General features: G+C 36.8%; 1 protein-coding gene across 3 annotated transcripts in view; it reads right to left on the bottom strand.

Moving 5' to 3' along the window:
* The window catches only part of sacs (sacsin molecular chaperone), a 29,520-nt gene extending 19,530 nt beyond the window's left edge, over positions 1 to 9,990 (bottom strand). For 2 of the 3 annotated variants that reach the window (XM_067366251.1, XM_067366252.1), the window contains exons 1-4: positions 9,682 to 9,990; positions 7,871 to 8,021; positions 2,787 to 2,877; positions 487 to 572 (exon numbers count right to left, since the gene is read on the bottom strand). In XM_067366251.1, the coding sequence (XP_067222352.1) occupies positions 487 to 572; positions 2,787 to 2,877; positions 7,871 to 8,021; positions 9,682 to 9,704 (351 nt within the window). In that variant the 5' untranslated portion in view covers positions 9,705 to 9,990. Of the gene's footprint in view, positions 1 to 486; positions 925 to 1,673; positions 1,698 to 2,786; positions 2,878 to 7,870; positions 8,022 to 9,681 lie in introns of those variants that run through there. The other variant, XM_067366253.1, reaches the window with a different exon arrangement.
* Between the last annotated feature and the right edge of the window lie 8,825 nt (positions 9,991 to 18,815).

The following is an 18,815-nucleotide window of genomic DNA, read 5'->3' as shown; positions in this document are numbered from 1 at the left end:
CACATTATACAGCTGTTGAAATGTATTCTCATACACCGCTTATGATTCAAAAGTAACGACTTAAATATATGAAAACCTGTATTTTTCCTCTGAAAAAAGTACATAGTTTGTACAAGGTGATGTTTACTACAAAAATGCCTCATTGTGTAAAAATACAAAACAAAATTTTAAAAATCCACAAAGAAATTCATAAAAAGGACTACAGATTCAGTACATACTTCAAATCCAGCTCATGAATAGCAGTTACACTCCTCAGTTGCAGAGTTTTTAGCAGAGATTTAAACTCTCCCGGGGTAACAAAATGATTAAGCTGTAACATTTTCTGAAGGTTGTTCCATGAACAAGCCTGATTTCTAAGCAAATCCTGGTTAAGTAACCATAATAGAGGAGCAGGAAACTTTTGAGGATTAATATAATGACAAATGCATTAACTTAATCATTTACACCGACCATATACATACATTTTTACATTTTATATATTCATACTTTTAGAATTTGTCCACCCTCTGGATATCTTCTCAAAATATCTTTCAGAAAATCAACCAAAGGTGGCGTAGTCTGACCAAACCTCCCTGCAAAAGAGCAAATGATGAGAAACGCAGCATAAGTAACTTTTATACACAGTAAGGCCTTGAGTCCACCAAAGCTCTTCTGACAATGCCTTGCAGAATGATTCGGTGACGCAGCGTTTTTTTAGTCGAATCGCTATATGTGCTATATATAAAATATCCACGAAAATGTTTCTGATTTCCCAGATAGTTTGTTTCTGAATATGAAAATGTCGATACAATGTAAAGTATTTGCTCTGGCTCTTATTTTCAGTGATTTAGTTCTGTTGTTGTGCTTCTTGTTGACTTCTGTTGCCATAGTCCCAGTGGAATGTGACAGTTGGTCGGTGTGGTATTTTCTCCTGGCTCTCCTCCACTGTGATTGGAAAGATGGGTAAAGAGCAGGGTTGGGGAGTAACAGAATACATGTAATGGCGTTACGTAATCAGGATACAAAAATCCAGTAACTAATTCGTTACAGTTACGTCAAAAAATGTAGTAATCAGATTACAGTTACATTTTGAAAAAAGGGGGATACTATCAGGATTACACTCGTTTAATTTAAAACTAAATAAATCGTTATTTTGCCATAATAACACCATATTAAGCGCTGCTTGATTATACAGTATTTCCTAAGCATTAAAATTAAAGCATAAACATAAAACAGAAATGTGTGATCCGAGCTTGTTCAGTTTGTTTATGATCTGACTTTTTATATTTTTAAGCTCTAAACAACAACAACAATAATAATATTGCAATAGATAATTCATCAGATTTTTACAATATTTTTATTGTTGAGACCCATTCAAAAGTATGGAACGTGTAACATTTAAAAACTTGCAGAAATTGAAAATAAATAATTAAAATTAAATTTAAAAATGCAATTTATTTATAGTAAAGTTGATCCCTCCCATATATATATATATATATATATGTATGTGTGTGTTTGTGTAACCTTGAAGTAATCCAAAAGTAATCAGATTACATTACTTTCATTTTGTGGTACTTGGATTACATTACTGAATACTTTTTTTCTGAAGTAATTTGTAATTGTAACAGAATACATTTTTAAAGTAACCCTCCCAAGCCTGGTAAAAAGTGACAGTGATGAGCGCTGCGCTTTACCCAAAGTTGAACATTCAACTCTCTGCGACCAGTAAAAATCACCAGTAAAAAACACTGAGCACTCAGCGTGAAATTGATAGAGCGCCTCGTCACGCTGCTGCCATTTTAAAAACGCGGCGATCCCCCTGAAAAAGATTGGAAAAATATGCTAAAAAACACTTTGGTGGACACATGGCCTAATGCAAGACTATAAAACTACACAGCCAAAGTAATGTGGATATGTGAACACCACTCCAATAAATGCTTGTTGAAGGGATAGTTCACCCCTAAAAGAAATGATCCTTCATCATTTATTATTATATCTTTCCAAACCTGAAAAAATCTGGAATCATTTTTACAGTTCAATGAATGTGGACTTTACAAGCTTGCAAAATTTATGTCAATATTCACTGACAATCTTCAAATCCTATGGGCTGTTAACTGCTTTGACTGCATTATTAAGTCAGTGAATTGAACTTGAGAACTAGATAAATTCGAATTTGTGAACAAATCATTCAGACTTTTGTTAACTAGATTGACTGTTTTGTTAAAAACATCTAACTCGAAGGATTCAATCACAAATTAGACATCTCTGCTTCTCTAATGAGCCTGCCAAGAGGAACTAGGACATATTTTCAGTGAATAATAGCTTGTACTCTTCTGAAAAAGCTTTCCTCTAACAGCTGTAGGGATCTGCATTAGTGAGGTCACTCATTTTTATAGACCTGCGGCCAGTTGCATAAACTGCTTAGACAAGTATTACACATTAATCATCTAATTATTTTCTTTAAGAGTGTTCATAATGTCCGTTACATAAAAAAAGCAGATTGGTCTAATTTGAATCTGAAAAGTAAGACTGTTTACCCATTGACAAACTGCTAGTTGGTCAGACTAGTTCTAGCATGCAACTGGCCACAGGCTTTTTGGTCAAGGTCGGATGTCTAGTAATGGGTGCCATAGCTTAAACAGCCAAACTCATTAACTAAAAGGGGTCACCACATATTTTTGTCCATACTGTGTTTTTAAACGTATTTAAATGTCATCCTGCAGATTTTCATGTGAGAGAATGTCAAAAACATCGGCACAGCAGACACACTTGATAATTAAAGTGTCCCTGCAACTAAACTGTCTCACCTCCTCCTCTCGGGCCTCGTCCGTGCAACGTCATGATTACTTCATGGCTCCCGTGGGGCACCAAGCTTTTAATCTCAACCCCATCCTGAACCTATACAAGAAGGAAAAACAAATTTTATGTAGTTAAAGATAACCAATTCATATCAATGTATTCAGAAAATGGGAATGGTGCAGGTCACTTCCACAATGCTAGGGTGGTCTGGGTAGTTGCTTACTGCCCCTAACTAAAATAGCCCACCATCTCACTGATAATCTGCTGGTGTCTATGGCCTGGTTCCCTCCTGCAATATAAACCTTATCCTTTTGTTATCTGTTAGGCAAAAAAGAGAATTAAAAGAGCAACTTTCCTAAACAATCCACAAAAATTGAGGTATGAGTTATGCACATAAGTTTAATATGGTTAGGGGTTTGTCTTAGGGTAAAGCTTTGGAAAAGCTTTTTGTTTGCGTTTTTTGCAGACATACGACAACGATCTCCACTCACACGGATCTACAAAAACTACTAAAAACACTGTATTATGCTGCCAGGCCAGTAGGTGGCGGTGTCACTTTGTAGAGAAAAACTACGCGCCTATAGACTTAACTCATAATATGCATGCGCATGACCTTGCCGTTTTCACAAATTTGCGTTTTTGTAATTTACACAGAGATCGTTCTCAGGTGTCGTTCTCAAAAACTTTCAAAAGTTTGCATTTTCAGACACCCAAAATGCTTATGTTGTGTAAATGAATGGCCAAAGCACAATAAAGGTTGAGTTTTTAGTTAAAAACGGTGTTGTATAAACAGCCGCTTAATCTCGAAGCCTGACTATAAGCAATAAGTGATATAGGCACATATGAATTTGATTAAATGACCTTTATTTAAGCAATATTTCAGCTCTCGGAGATGAAGAGCTGTGCAGAAGCATGACGCCAGGAGCAGCAATTACATCACAAAGACTAGGATATGGATTACTCCTTTCTCAAGCTTTTCACCCTCCATCTATTAAACTCTTAGCCTGCAATGCACCTCTCTAAACTGCACTGAGGTGTCCACATGGCTTACCTATAATTCACTGAGATATACCACCATTTTTAGTTTATTAAGAGATTGATTATTCAAGGCTGAGATTGTGCCAGTTCAGACAGAGTCTGCTGTCTTCAGCTATTCATGGTGGAATCAGCTTTTGCAAACACACACTGATCAGCACTTCTGCAAACACACACTGATCAATTGCATGCAGAGACCAGAAGAAAGGACTACCTGAAGAATCAGAGCCCTGAGCTCCAGTACTTGCTGTAGTAATAACAATAAATTATGCATAATTACATGCAACTAATTTTTAAACCAAAGTGAAATTAAATGTAAAATTACACTTTAATAAGGACAACTTAATTCAATTGTTAAATCAATCAAAAGGCTATATAGTACAGAGCCCCGTACATAACATACAGGAAAAAATTGCATTGCCATTAACTAAGAATTTGTTCCCCCAACCCAACGTATTAATTTGTTCCCTAATTTTAGGTAAATAATAGCCACATTGTACTAATTTTTAGATTAAACTAAACTAAAAAGAGGGAACAAATTAGTACAAAGTGGTCACGATTCAACTAAATGAGGGATCAAATTAATATAACGCAGGCACAAATGAATAATTCACAGGAATGAATTCTTAATTCGTGGCCACAATGTCTATTTTTTTTTTTCCTCATGTGCGGGGCTTTGTATTTTAGACTTTTGTGGAATAGTCGCGAGTTTGAAAGATGCCAGTTAATTGAATTAACCAGCCTGCTTGCTAACCACAGTCTTATTTTAAGCGCAAAAAAAATGTTTATATTAGGGCTGTCAAACGATTAATCACGATTAATCGCATACAAAATAAAAGTTTCACTTTGCATGATATATGTGTGAGTACTGTGTGTAATTAATATGTATATATAAAGACACTCAAATTAATGTATATATTTAAGAGAAATATGTTATGTACAAAATATTTGTATTTATATATAATATATGTTTGTATTTATATATATATAATAATTACACACAGTACACCAACATATATTAGGCAAACTTAAAACTTTTATTTTGTATGTGATTAATCGCGATTAATCGTTTGACAGCCCTAGTTTATATTGACCATACTAAACATTTTGTGTACAGACAACAACTGAAACAACTAAAAATGCTGCATTATGCTGCCAGGCCAGTAGGTGGCGATGTCACTTTGTAAAGAAACACTACACGTCTGCGCACATATGCATTCTTCTACAGGGCGGTGAATACAAACAGTAAATCTACACTTTGCTGGAGAAGTTTTAAAAAACTCAGTATTGAGCAGCTGAAACACAGTCCACCATTGTTGTTTTGTTTGTCAAGTACAAGTACATTTGAGATGATAATGTTTTTTAAAAACCTGTACTTTGAAACCGGTTTCTGTTTTCAGGCCCAAAAACACCATTGAACGGCCAACATGCATAAAAAGTTGGTGTCGAGTAAATAGCCCCTATAATGAGCATTACTGAAATATTGTACATTTCTATCAGTCAATGAATTCAGGCAGGGAGTAGGGGTCATTCATTGTGTGAATGTTATATCTGAACATTTCTAAATCTCATGTAAAGAAATGATCAGATTTTTGTTCTAAACACACTCAATGCTGTCTTTAAATCATTTGTGAAAACATAATATATTACTAGCCTGTTAACTAACTATAAGAACAATTAATAAAATCAAATGTATCATATTTTCATGCAGTTCAACTTCCTTGGATGATTTGTGGGGAAAAAATGGAATTCCTTGAAGGACATTTGGAAGAAACCAACTTGTCATGGCACATCCAGGAAGAATGACCAAAAGCAAAAAATTCCCAAACTTATTAGAGACGCTGGACTGATGCCAAGATTAGCGATCACATAGTTTATGATCACACAAGATCAGACTATATGTGCAGGTACATCTCAACTGGCCCATAACACTGGCATAGGAAATTTTCTAAATAAATGTGGGCCGGACTATACGGTCCGGTCCTCTGGGGTTGTATGAATGTTAGCTGAGATCTGAGGGCTGTCTTTCTCCAGGCTATTTTCTGAGTCTGACACACTTAGGGTAGAGGAATAATCTCCCACCTGCTCCCATCATTCAGGGACACTTCCCGCTTCAAGCTAAGAGAAAGGCTCTGAGGCCTGACCTGATCATAGGAAAAGTAAAAGAAAAACTATTTATTTTGACTTGGCTTGTGCATAAAGCTGCTGATTGCAGCAACCAAAGAATAAATTTAATCTTCTGATCAATATTTTACTAAATATTTGGAATCCAAGGGGAAATTTCACTAAACAGTTGCGCCACTTACATTAAATCATTAAATGGGTTTCAAACCACGTGTTTTTAGGGGAATTTTGGGATATCATAAAAATGTGGGATGGAAATAACAAGATGTGAAAGAATATTTCAAAAACATCCAGAATTTATTTTTTTTATTCATTTACTGGATAAATACCTTTCTGCACATCAAAATCTCATGTAAGTTTGACAATGTAAGACATATTGTCAGGTTTATGTTCTGTTTTACTGGCTTTTAGTTTGTAATGTATCACCTTGTTTTCCTGTGTTCTGCCCCTTTGTTCCCCATTTTCCTGGCTCTTCACTGGTTGCCATGGTTACAAATTATGTTGCACACCTGGTTCTGGTTAAGTTTGTCATTATCTTGTGTATTTAAGCCCTGAGTTTAGTTCTGTTCACTGTCCTATATGTGACCCTGGACCACAAACCAATCATAAGTCACACGGGTATATTTGTAGCAATACACAATACACTGTTTTTTTTCTTTTATGCCAAAAATCATTAGGATATTAAGTAAAGATCATGTTCCATGAAGATATTTTGTAAATTTCCTACTGTAAATATATCTAAAATTTATTTTTGTGAGTGGATATGCATTGCTAAGGACTTCATTTGGACAACCTAAAAGCGATTTTCTCAATATTTTGATTTTTTTCAGATTCCAGATTTTCAAATATCATAACAAACCATACATCAATAGAAATAAATTTATTCAGTTTTTGGATGATGTATAAATCTCAAATTTTGAAAAATGGACCCTTATGAATAGTTTTGTGGTTAATTTTGTATTTATACATTTCCTGTATTTTCAATTATTCTTTTTTTGTTTTGTTTATTAATAAAATTTAACGGCTGATATTAAAATCCATCTTGCCTGCACTATAAACCGTTTTAGTTTCTCCAGAGGCTACAGTTTATTTTCCATCAGAAGTGACTATTTTGTATTCTTGAACACATAGGATGGACACTCTGCTTTCTTCACATATTCTTTTTGTCATATTAAAATAATATTATTTATTAGTAGTATTTTGTGATATAAAAATAATGTGTTTTATTATATCAGCAGATGATCAAATGAGCATTATAACATCGCATATATCCAGATGCACGGTGCAATCAAGTGCAATCTGGGCATTTTAAAGGCCAAAAGGGGCCTGGAATGATGGAATGATGCTGTACAGTGAAATATTACAGACTACAGTACTTTGATTCATCCTCCACAACCTATCACTCAAAACCAGCCAGCAAGGTGGGAAACTGCACACTAAAATTGCAATTGCAACTTAACAAACACACAGACATCCCTAAAATACCACACAGCAGTTCAATCTAGATTAGGAAAACTCCAATCCATTAAAAATCTAATATGTTTCATTCCAAATGTTTCATCACAAATAGACATTCATGTGATTGCAAAAGTAGAAAGCACAACATAAAAGTAAATGCTAATAGATTTTATTTATATGTGCAGTTGTATTGTGATCAGTGCAGTGGAAATGCACAAACATTGCTGTGGATTTGGACTGCAAAACACTGGGAACTAGCATGAGCTCTTACCCTGGGCTGCACACAGATTACAGCACAATGGAGCACATTTACACAATCTGGCCTCTGCCCAGTTTCTAAATCAGTTTCTTTGGGTGCATTATAAACCTGTGTATTTCATGGGGTTAATTGTGATCACATGGGGAAGGCGATGACAAGTGAAGCTCCTCATTTGGAGAAATATAAACAATCATTTTACAAAAGTTTTCAACTCACCAGTTTTCCATTGTGAAACAGCTGCTGCTGAGATACAGGATAGTCTGTTTCTTGATAGATCAGGGTCTTGATGTACCTGATCACTGTGGATGGGGGAACCTGGAAGACCCTCTTGCCTAGATAGTCGTGACAGACTATCACCCATGGCAACCTAAAATCATGAAGGAAAATTGTTACCCATAACTATTCACAGTCTTGAATCTCACTAAACCTTTCATGTTCAGGTCATATTTTACCTCAAAATCAAAGAAAAAATGAAAAAGAAATTATTTTTTTCTTGTTATACAATTGTTGTTATTTTTATTGTGCAGTGTGATATAGTCTTTATGAAAATAAAGTGCATTTCCCCCAAATTCTCATTAATGTAATGCAAAAAATAAGCAATATATATATATAAATATATATATATATATATTTTTTTTTTTCATTATAGCAATGTGGGGAAAAAAATATATTTCAAGTATAAATTAGTTATATATCATAAAAAGTAATACGTTATATCTACTCCACAAAAATTTGCAACAGATAACAAGCAATATTATTAATTATATTCAACAAATAGAACTGAGTTAGAATTAATCAAATTAATTCCTTAAATGTCAAGCATTTGAAATGAATAAAATCAAAGAAAAATTTAAACAAAAATATCTGAATAACAGACATCAAAGATGAATTAAGAAATGTTTGGTTACCGTTATGGCGATCAGTGTTCAATTTAGTTGGCCAGTTTGACTCTTTGCTTTTTATGTCAGTTTGTAGTTTTTGTAATGGAGTTTGCTAATTTTACAAATTTTAAATATTTGACTTTTAAGGAATTAATTTGGCTAATTCTAACTCAATTCATATATATTGAATTTAATTAATAATATTGCTTGTAATCCGTTGCCACAATTTTCTTGAGTAGATAGAGCGTATTACTTTGTATACATAGTTCATGGTGACTATTACAGTATTTTTAACTTATACATTATAAAACATTAATAAGAATCTAATGAGAATCATAAAGTCAATGTTACAATGCAAAAATGTTAATGATCCTTAATTTTTTAAATGAAATGCAACCTGGATAGATCCATCAGAGTGTCATATTAATAATACTAAAGAAATAATTACACATTTTCTGTATTTGTTTTCATTCCAGTTAAAGTCCTATTATTGTGGGGTCAAGAGTTAAGGCAAAGGGGGTCTGAGCAAACAACACAAAATTACAAAGATCTCTTTATTTTTGTTCTTTCAAAGAAAAGCAAGGCTTTGTCTTCTTGGGTGATTTTGTTTTTTATGGCCTTGGCTGATGATGATACTTTCAAGCACAACAAACACTAATAGAAATGCTTGGATCCTGCCACGTCACCTCTGCAGTTAAAAATCAAATTACACCTATTAGGGGCTATCGAGTTTGAGCTGTATCCAAATGTACACATCAGTCTGTCTTCTAAAAGCCAGGGCTTTGAGGGATAAGTATTTTGCCCAGCTGACAGATTATGACATTTTACTAAAGTACATGAACACAATGACACACATCTCTAGTTTTAGATTTTGACCTGTTGTCAGGCAACCAATGAAAGTCCCACTGGGTCACTGACTGTATCATGTATTTGTGTGCTAGGGTGGGGCATAATATGTACCATGCACACTATCTAGTGAGAATTCTCATTAGATAGGAATACATGTAGGCTAACTGGTTAAATATCGTATTGAATTTGTTTTTAGTAATAACAGACTATGGTAAAATGTAGTTCTGGACAGTCATTCAAGTCATAAACAACAACAGCAAACCGGCCACTAACTTAAACTAATTAATCTTAACTTACCACGGGTCGTGACCGGTTGCCATTGCTTTTCAGCCAAACTGCCGTTATTCGCGTGCGCAGACATTCATCGACCTCTCCGCATGGAGCATTACGCGATGCTGTAACCGTTATCTTCCGGAGAAAATCCTCCGCATTGGGAATTCATTGATTTACTCCGACCCTTTTGGTCTCAGTCTCAGAGAATCATCCCATCCTGTGCGCTATAAGCTCCGTGTGGCCGTGTTTTGCGCTTGGACCCGCCTCCTCCTCCTTGTCCTGAGAGGTATCGATGCGGTTTAATATAGGGTTCAGCCAACAGTCTGCCCCGTAGATGTCAAGCTTTGTCGCAGTGTTTTAAAATAAGGATTCTGGAAGAAAGAAAGTAGTATAATGTCATAAAAACACGATACTTCACTATAACGCCTTCTCGGAAGAGCGTTTCTATAGACTGCATGTGTTTTGGCTGCGGATTTTTGACTGTGAGCGCCATGAATGCTGGGAGATGAAGTCCTCTAGTGTTATGCACTTGTTATGCATTACAGGAACACTATAATAATATATTTAGCTGATTATTATATTATATTGAACACTATAATAATAAGCAAATACATATAAAATTTATGCATTTACATAGGCCTATTTTATTATTCTTTAGAATTATCAATGTCATATGTGATGCGATAGGCCTAATAGGCTATTATTAATCCCATTTCTGACCAAACTTATGAGTTTGAAGAAAGAATTTATGTATTTTACGCAGAGTTGTCAACTGTAAATAAAAGTTCAGATCTCTCAGAAGTCAGAACATGTCAGGTCAATTTGGAATCAGGGTTACAACTTGTTTTAAAGTGTCCTTTTTACAGTGTAATTATACATTTAATTGAGCAATATTAATTAACAACATGTACTTATAGGGTAGGGTTTGGTTTAGGGTTAGTTGCATATATATATATATATATATATATATATATATATATATATATATATACTGTTATTGCTACAGTATGTAACATCTGTAAGACAGTAAAATAAGGTGTTACCTAATACTGTAAAACTAAGAGCATTGTATCTTTCACCTTTTCCCATTATAGTTAAAAAATATTCAATTATGTTACTTTATTGTTTGCAACTTGGGCGTTATCGAGCGATTTTTGAGTGTATCCTATCGGTTACAATTGTGAACATAATAAAACACATTAGGCAACACTCTTTCGAAACTTTTTTTTTTTTTTTTTTGAACAATCATACAGTTTATTTAATATCCCATAAGTAAAATACATATGCACACTTAGTTGGGAATTAAATATTTAATGCATGTAAAGTCAGAGTGAAAACAGGCCTATGTCAGCATGCAGCATTTTTAGCATTTTCTTCATAAGAATGGATATGTTATGACGCAGTATTGGTTATACCGAATGACGTCACATAACCTCATTGCACCAAACCTTGGTAAAATGTGTTTTTAAAAAGGAGATGCAAACAAATGACAATTAAAACTGCAAGCACTGTCAATTTCTAGAACATTTTATAATGTATTGCGTTCTCCCCCTAGTGTATTTTGTTACATTATTGCTGCAGGATGAATGTATTCGTGGTGTAAAAACTTACCTTTTATGACCTTATTTTTTATTTCAGTTGCTAAAATCGCGAAAGTGAAGTAATAACATTGAGCAAATCCAAAATAACCCTGGTCTCAGCACGATTTCCTCTGTAAATCCACTGCTGCAGCAGACAGTTCCTCACAGGACAGTCCGAGGGTCAGTGTGATCTGATCATGTTCTTCATGCTGCGGTATTTGTGCTTGTATGGATGTTGTTTATGGTACATGCAAGATCTTTTAATACATAATGCAAAATTGTCTCTACACTAGTCTGAATCTAGCAGTTCTTTGGAAATCACCGTCTCATCACTGCATCAGCTGTTTGAGCAAAGCAGCGCTCTTAAAGCTACAGTAACCGGTTAGACGTGGTTCAGACTGATGGCAGAAGGTCTGGACTCTATTGCAGCTTTCATTGGCCAAGGAACGGAGTATGAGGTGTCTGCAAAAGAAAAGTGGGCGTTTCTGTATTTGTGTGCGTTTTCAAACTGGTGGGTGTTTATATATCATGCAATGAAAATGATCCCCTTCACCCGACCCCACCCCTAAACCCTACCCACACCCTGACATGGGCAAATCAGGTAACGCTCTCAAAAACGCCCCTCTGTTATTTTGTTTCCAGGCGGACCGTAAAAGAACGCGACACACACGTCTCCCGGACATCCTGTAGAATTCAACCAACCAGATGACGACTTCAAAAATCCTAAAGTGTTTCCAGTTAAAGGATTAGTTCACTTTCAAATGAAAATTAGCCCACGCTTCCTACTTTCTTCTTTCTGATGAACACAATCAGAGATATTTTATTAAATATCCTGATGCATCCGAGAATAAATATCCTGATGCATCCAAGTCTCTCTACAGTAGCAATAAGAGTGAAGGTTTTGTTGCCGTTTATAATGTTTGAGAAGATCTGTCACATTGAAAGCATGAAGGCTGTCTCTATAGATGTTATTATGGACTACAACTTTCGTCTTCCACCACATGCACTCAGCTTTTCTGCATTTTCTTTTCATACTTTCGACTCCTGTTGTTTCTCCAAGGTGCTTTAGGTCTGCCAGTCTTCTATCTGACCTTCACAGGTGCAATGTCATCAATACAATTCCTGCCATTTGAATTAAAGTCCCTCAGAAATCAAAATTTAAGTTTTTTAGCTTTTAGTATGAATATGTTAGCCTGTTATTAATAAGCTGGTGTGTTCCAAAACAATGACAAAATTCACATTTAGGAGATATAAGCATTCAAAACTTAGTCTCTCACTTCCACTAAAATGGATCACGGATTTTCATGACATCACATCGCACTTCATTTTCTCATCAATCTTCTGTCCAATCAAATGCTCTCTAGAATCTGAAGTCCCGCCCCCTCCTACACTAACAGACACTGAAGCTGCGGCTGAAATCAATCATTTGTTCACACATTTACTAGTTTCTATATGGTGAATGGCACATAGTGCACTATGTCGAGGATCAATTCAGACAGTGTAAATATGCTTTCCTTTGACGCGAATGAAGTCCGTTTTCACGTTAGTGAAACGTAAACCGCCACACGCGAGCACTGTCTGCTGTGGCCCAGAGACACGAAAGCACAGACCAGGTCATATCTGCGAGTCGGCTCAGACCTTGAAAGGTATCGGACCCATTAAAATTCGGCATAGAATGCTATATTTAAAAGTGATAAAGTGGCGATTAGGAGGAGAAACAGTTAGATATTAAAGGTACAATTTGTGATATTTTTTTCCGCTAGAGGTCGCTAGAAGCCTATTCAAAACAAAGGCGTAGTTTGATGACGTCAAGTTTTAGAGCGGAAACTTGGGACATGTGGTCTCCATCTCAACGGACGGTGCAAAAGAATAGGGATTGGAGTCTGGAAGAAATGTTTGTGGATGCGATTATTAACGTTACTGTAGTATGAAGCAGAGTAGGACCGAGTGTTGCGGGAGCTGAACGAGGAGCTGGAGCGATTGATCAACACACGCCTCACGAGCAGCGGGACTTTTATTATGACACAGTCGCCGGCGCCGCTTCCGCTTTTCCGGTCATGAGTTTACGGGAGCTGTCCTTGTCGACAGAACCAGCGGCAGATGGTAAACAGTAATTATGTTCCATAAATAAGTAACACAATCCACCATAAAACGTGCAAAAAGTAAATAAGGAACTGCTTGAAGCAAGCTAGTGGTTTGTTGGACGCTAGACACTACTTCCGCATTTGTCCACGGCACTGTTGTCATGTGGTTTCTACGTCAGTAAAGGCGGTAACAAAGTTAACTGACGTCATTGACAGGCGACTGCACTGCCCCGTGTCACGGTTTAGAATGGGAATTTTCTCATGATTTATAAGTAGTTGAAAACATCAGAGATATTGTTAGTAATCAGCTAAATATATAACACTAGCCTAGTGGTTTTTGGATATTTTACTGCAAAAATTTTACATATTGTACCTTTAAAAGGAAACAGAGGTTTTACTGAGTTTAACGGCTCTGGCCGAGCTGTGATGTGAATGAAACGCTATTGGCTATTTTTAAAAAAGGGGCGGGGCTGTTCGATACATCGCCCTGTCTTCCTGTTTCAGTTGAAATTACGGCAACACATTGAATAATGCTGCGCGTTGCAAAACACTTCAGCGGGCCTTTAAAGAAATCAAGGAGAAAATCAACAGTCTGCAGATATGCTTGGTGTCAAAGATATAGCCCTCATAAATTCTCATTTATGCATCTCTTTCTGCTGGAGACCAGAAAATCAAGCTTCAGTGGCAGGAGAGATTAATACATAAAAGAAAATACTGAGAAGTCTGATAGTTATATCAGACTTTTCTTAATAACAGTGGATGGAATGTTTTGACCCTTACTGATAATAAAATATACAGTGTCCACATATACATGTTGAGTCAGATCAAAAGTTGATTAAATCCAGGCAGACGAACAATGTAACAAATTTATTAAGTAAAAAAGTAAAATTACAAAGACAACAAACTAATCAAGTAAATATGAAAATTGTAATACGTTTAAACAAAAATAAGTGCTATCTTACTCTATAGTTTATAATAAATTCCAATGTATTGTATCTAACAGATGAAGAGAAAGAAGGAATTACAAAGAACGAAATAAGAGCAAAGAATATATATGCAAGAAACATACTCATAACCGTGTTTTCATCTGATAAGAAAAGGTCAAACAGACTTCATAGTTGGTGTAACGGCTAGATTGCAATGACCGGTCAAATGCAACGGTTGCAAAGATAGAAGAAATTAGATAGACAAGGTGTGGTTTTGACACCTTTAAGAGAATATCTCAGATCTGACTTTATCTCCTGTCTGCAGCGATGGAAACGGTGCATCATGTAATCAATTCTGATGGAAAATACACCCACTTTATCTTTCAGCACAGAAGAGACACTAAATATCTTACATTTGACAATAATCAAACATCAGAACATATAGCAGAAAATATATAAATCATTAAATAAATCAAAAATATGCAAAAGAACATTAATGCAACATAAGGAATATAGGAATATATTAAAGGTACAATTTGTGATATTTTTTTCCGCTAGAGGTCGCTAGAAGCCTATTCAAAACAAAGGCGTAGTTTGATGACGCCAAGTTTTAGAGCGGAAACTTGTGGTCTCCATTAGAGCCCTGCGCAGGACTGTTTTCTTCATCCTGCTCCCGCCCGCGCCCGCTGAATTTCTAACCATTACCGCCCGCTCCCGCAACGTATGTGTTACACTCCCGCCCGCTCCCGCAATATGTATGTCCACTCCCGCCCGCACAGTCCCGGCGCCAGGACATTTTAACAGGGGGGGCTATCCCTTCTGCTCTGGGGGGGCACATAACGTGAGTGTCAGTGGGCGTTTGGTATCGATATAATTTAATTTTGCCTATAAAACAAAGTGATTAGTATTACTAATTATGTCACTATTCGCAAAGAAGAAAAATGTATTATAATTTTGCACTGGCCCGATGCACATCAGAACTGGTTCAAACTTTACACAAACATTTTTTTAAAAGTCAGGATTAAAATAAGATGACGTTATAAACAAACATTATAAACGCATTCTATAATAAATAAAATAACACCAACCTGCTAGAACAGCTGGAGTCTGCGGCGCTTACTCTCGTTGAACCTTCTCAGTAGAGCATCTTTCCATTCATCACGAAATTTTCTTGTCAAGTCTCTTTCAAATGCCAGTTGCACTAAATGTGCCTTTCGCTGATGTAGCATGCTCCTTCGATTGTCCGTGAACACATTTTTCAGAGTAGAAAATGAGTTTTCGCATGTAGCTGTAGAAGCTCCAAATGTCAGTGCACATTTAATTGCAGCGAGTACACTCGGCATAGCTTCAAGCGTGGTATGATGCTCCTGAAGTACTTGTTTAAGAGTTAATTTCTCGCTACTAGAAATCGATCTAGCCAGTATTTTACGCAGGAATTGCAACAAATTTTGAATGAATCACTTCCGAATTAGTTAAGTTCATAATATCTTGTACGAGTTGCGCATCCAAGAAAGTGCTGTCATACTGTGGATCAAAAGCTGAAAGAGATTCAATTAACTTGCTATTTCTTTCTCCGAAACGCTCCGAGATTTCTGCAAGCACTGCATCCAAAGTACTGTAGTATAATCGTCTGAGCTCTTCTTGATTTCCCAAATCATCTTGAGCCTGGCCAATGCTTTCCTCCAGCAGATAATCTTGAAGGCCTTTGTTGATGGTGCGCTTTCGTTTGGGGGTTCTTGGCATTTCAGTGTCGTCAGCCTTCTCCCACAGCTCTAAGAATTCAGATTCACTGCGCAAATTCGTAAGGCATTCTGAAGCACATGTAACTAATTTGACAGCACTTAGAAGGTCCATGTCCTCTGACTGCATCAGTTTGTTTGGAGCATCAAGCAGCTGTAGAATCTTATACACCATGTGGGCAATGAACTTGAAGCTCGTCTCTGATACTTCCCTAATCAGGCCAGCTGCTTCCATGCACACCTCCGTCTCGTATCTGCGGTTTCCATTGATAACGGCTAACAACTCAGTGATGTCTTGAAAAGAATTCAGAATTGTTTTGACCGTTTGAAGATGCCCTGTCCATCGCTGTTCAAGTAATCTCTTAAGTTGCTGCCCTCCATACAAGACGGCAACGGTTGGCTTCTTTATGAATTTATAAAGCAAATTACACACATTAAAGAAGTCTTCAACCGCAGGCTCTGTGGATATTGTATGAACTACCACAAGATGGAGCTGATGATTGAAGCAATGCACGTACGGAATCACTCTTCCTAATTTGTCCTGCAAAATTTTCTGTACTCCTCCATTTTTTCCGGACATGAGAGAGGCACCGTCATACACCTGGCTCAATATTTTAGAAGTACTGAGCCCATTCTTTTCAAGCTCTGTAATTATTGTGTTAGTCAGGGTCAGGGCATCCCCTTTTTCAGTTGTTGTCATGGAAATAAAGTCGCTCTGTGACTTGATAATTGTCCTTAACAAAGCGAACGATTATGGAAATATTTTCCATTCCAGTTGGGTCACGTGTGCCATCTACTTTGATTGTGTACCAGGAGTCTGCAACTTCTCGAACTATTTCTTCAGTCACCAGACTGCTCATGTTTGCAATGACGTCATTTTGAATTTCGTGAGAACTATACGTTGCATTGCGTGGTATTGTCTTCATAACACTCCTTAACTCTGGGTCTTTTCGGAGGGTATATTCGAATAATGAAAGGAAAAGTCCACTTCCATCCTCTGTTAGACTATCAAAAGCATCTGTGCTTCCCCTTAGTGGCAAATGATTCACGACAAGAAATTCAATCATGTCCACTACAGATGAGAGGTAGTAACGATTCCTAGATAACTGGTTACTGTTAACCATAGTGGAAATTTCAAGCCCACTTTCAGCCCGTTTTTCTCTGTCTTTCCAGAGTGCCATACTTGTAATGTGTTCTTTTGACGCTCCGTGTTTGTTAAGGCCTTTTCCCGCCTCTACAGCGTGCTTCCAATCACTGAAGCCCCTAACAGTGAAAGCTGAGTCTGATGGAGAAATTAAGTATTTCCTGCATGGAAAACAAAATGCAGCACATCTGCTTCCACTGAGTATTCCAACCACTCCCGTGACGTATACCATGACGCAACAAATGATCGATGCTGGTTGTAGCAAAGGCGAAGAGGAAAACGTCTTAACTTAACCTGATTCGGTTTATCCTCACCAAGGTCGAGAGGCACTCTTGGCGGTCCAGACGTGCATGAGCTGGAGCATGAGGGTAGAGGATCAATCGATGTTGGTGTCTTGTCGACTGGCGTGTCTACCGAATTGCTGTTAGATTGTACAATTGCATCTGGGAAACTATGGGACCGATTTGTCATATATTTCCGTATATCCATTTTTATACTGCCTTATAGTAATCTATCTAACATTAGCCATCATTGATGAATCACTCGCAATTGTAAGAAGCTCCCTGATAGGCTAGCGTTACTAGGAGACAAATCTCCGTCTACTATCAGTCCGACAGTCATGCCAGATTTTTGCCTGATATTTTTTTAGTGGTTATGGTTGAATTAAAATTCGATTCAATGTAAAATTTGTAACGTTTTGTTTTTATTTTTATTTAGAATTGAAATTACACCACATTTTATGTCACATTGTACAATTTAATTACGTTTTTACATTCTCTTCTGCCAGGCTTGGAAAGGGGGGCTAAGCCCCCCCTTGACGCCGGGCCTGCGCCCGCACCCGCAAAACTCTGAGAATTTATTCCCGCACAATAATAGAGATGCATTGATTTTGTGTCTTCTCCCGTCCCGCAGGAAAAAAAAACACGTATTTGTATTGATATTATTAAAGAGATTCATGGGGTTGTTTGTTTTGTTTCCCTGGCCTGCATGTAAAAAAAAAAAAAAAAAAAAAGACAAAACACACAATACATTCAAATACAATTTCGTTTTTATCAAAAACTTTGCACATAAAAATAGACTGCTTTGCAAAAAAAAAAAGAAAAACATAAAATGATAAACTAGGCTACATGAAAAACAGCAGTTTTACAATTATTAGCCAAATGTCGCAGGTATTCTGTTTGAAAAATACAGAATAAAAACATTCAAACTTAGGCAGCCTGCTCAATAACACTGGCATCATCACGCCTCTTGACCTAATTAACAAATGGCAACGAGGGGCTGTGCTCAAAAAAACAACACTAATAAATAACATAAAATAAACAACGTTAACGAATGAATTTAACAAATGAATCACTTTGCAATATTGCTGTGGAGGAAGAGAATGTTGCTGATCGACTGCGGTCCCAATCCCGTGCGTCTCTCTTCCAAGATGCGCCCACAGACACTAAAGGCCCGCTCTGAAGGCGCACTGGATGCGGGGATACTAAAGATGAAACGTGCCAGCTTTGATAGCGCTGGGAAGCGCTCTTTGTTGAACTTCCACCAATGTAAATACCTCGTTTGAGGTTCTTTTCTACATCATCTATTGACATCTTCTCCATCATGTCGCTAGGCAACCTCCCTATCCCGCGGTGTTTTTTTTAGCCGCCCATTCCCGCCCGCAGCAAAATTCAAACCGCCCGCTC

The sequence above is a fragment of the Chanodichthys erythropterus genome, chromosome 17 (genome assembly GCF_024489055.1).
Source record: "Chanodichthys erythropterus isolate Z2021 chromosome 17, ASM2448905v1, whole genome shotgun sequence".
In the NCBI taxonomy this organism is placed as follows: domain Eukaryota; kingdom Metazoa; phylum Chordata; class Actinopteri; order Cypriniformes; family Xenocyprididae; genus Chanodichthys; species Chanodichthys erythropterus.
The sequence above is the reverse complement of the archived record's forward strand: the minus strand, read 5'-3'. Positions and strand labels throughout refer to the sequence as shown.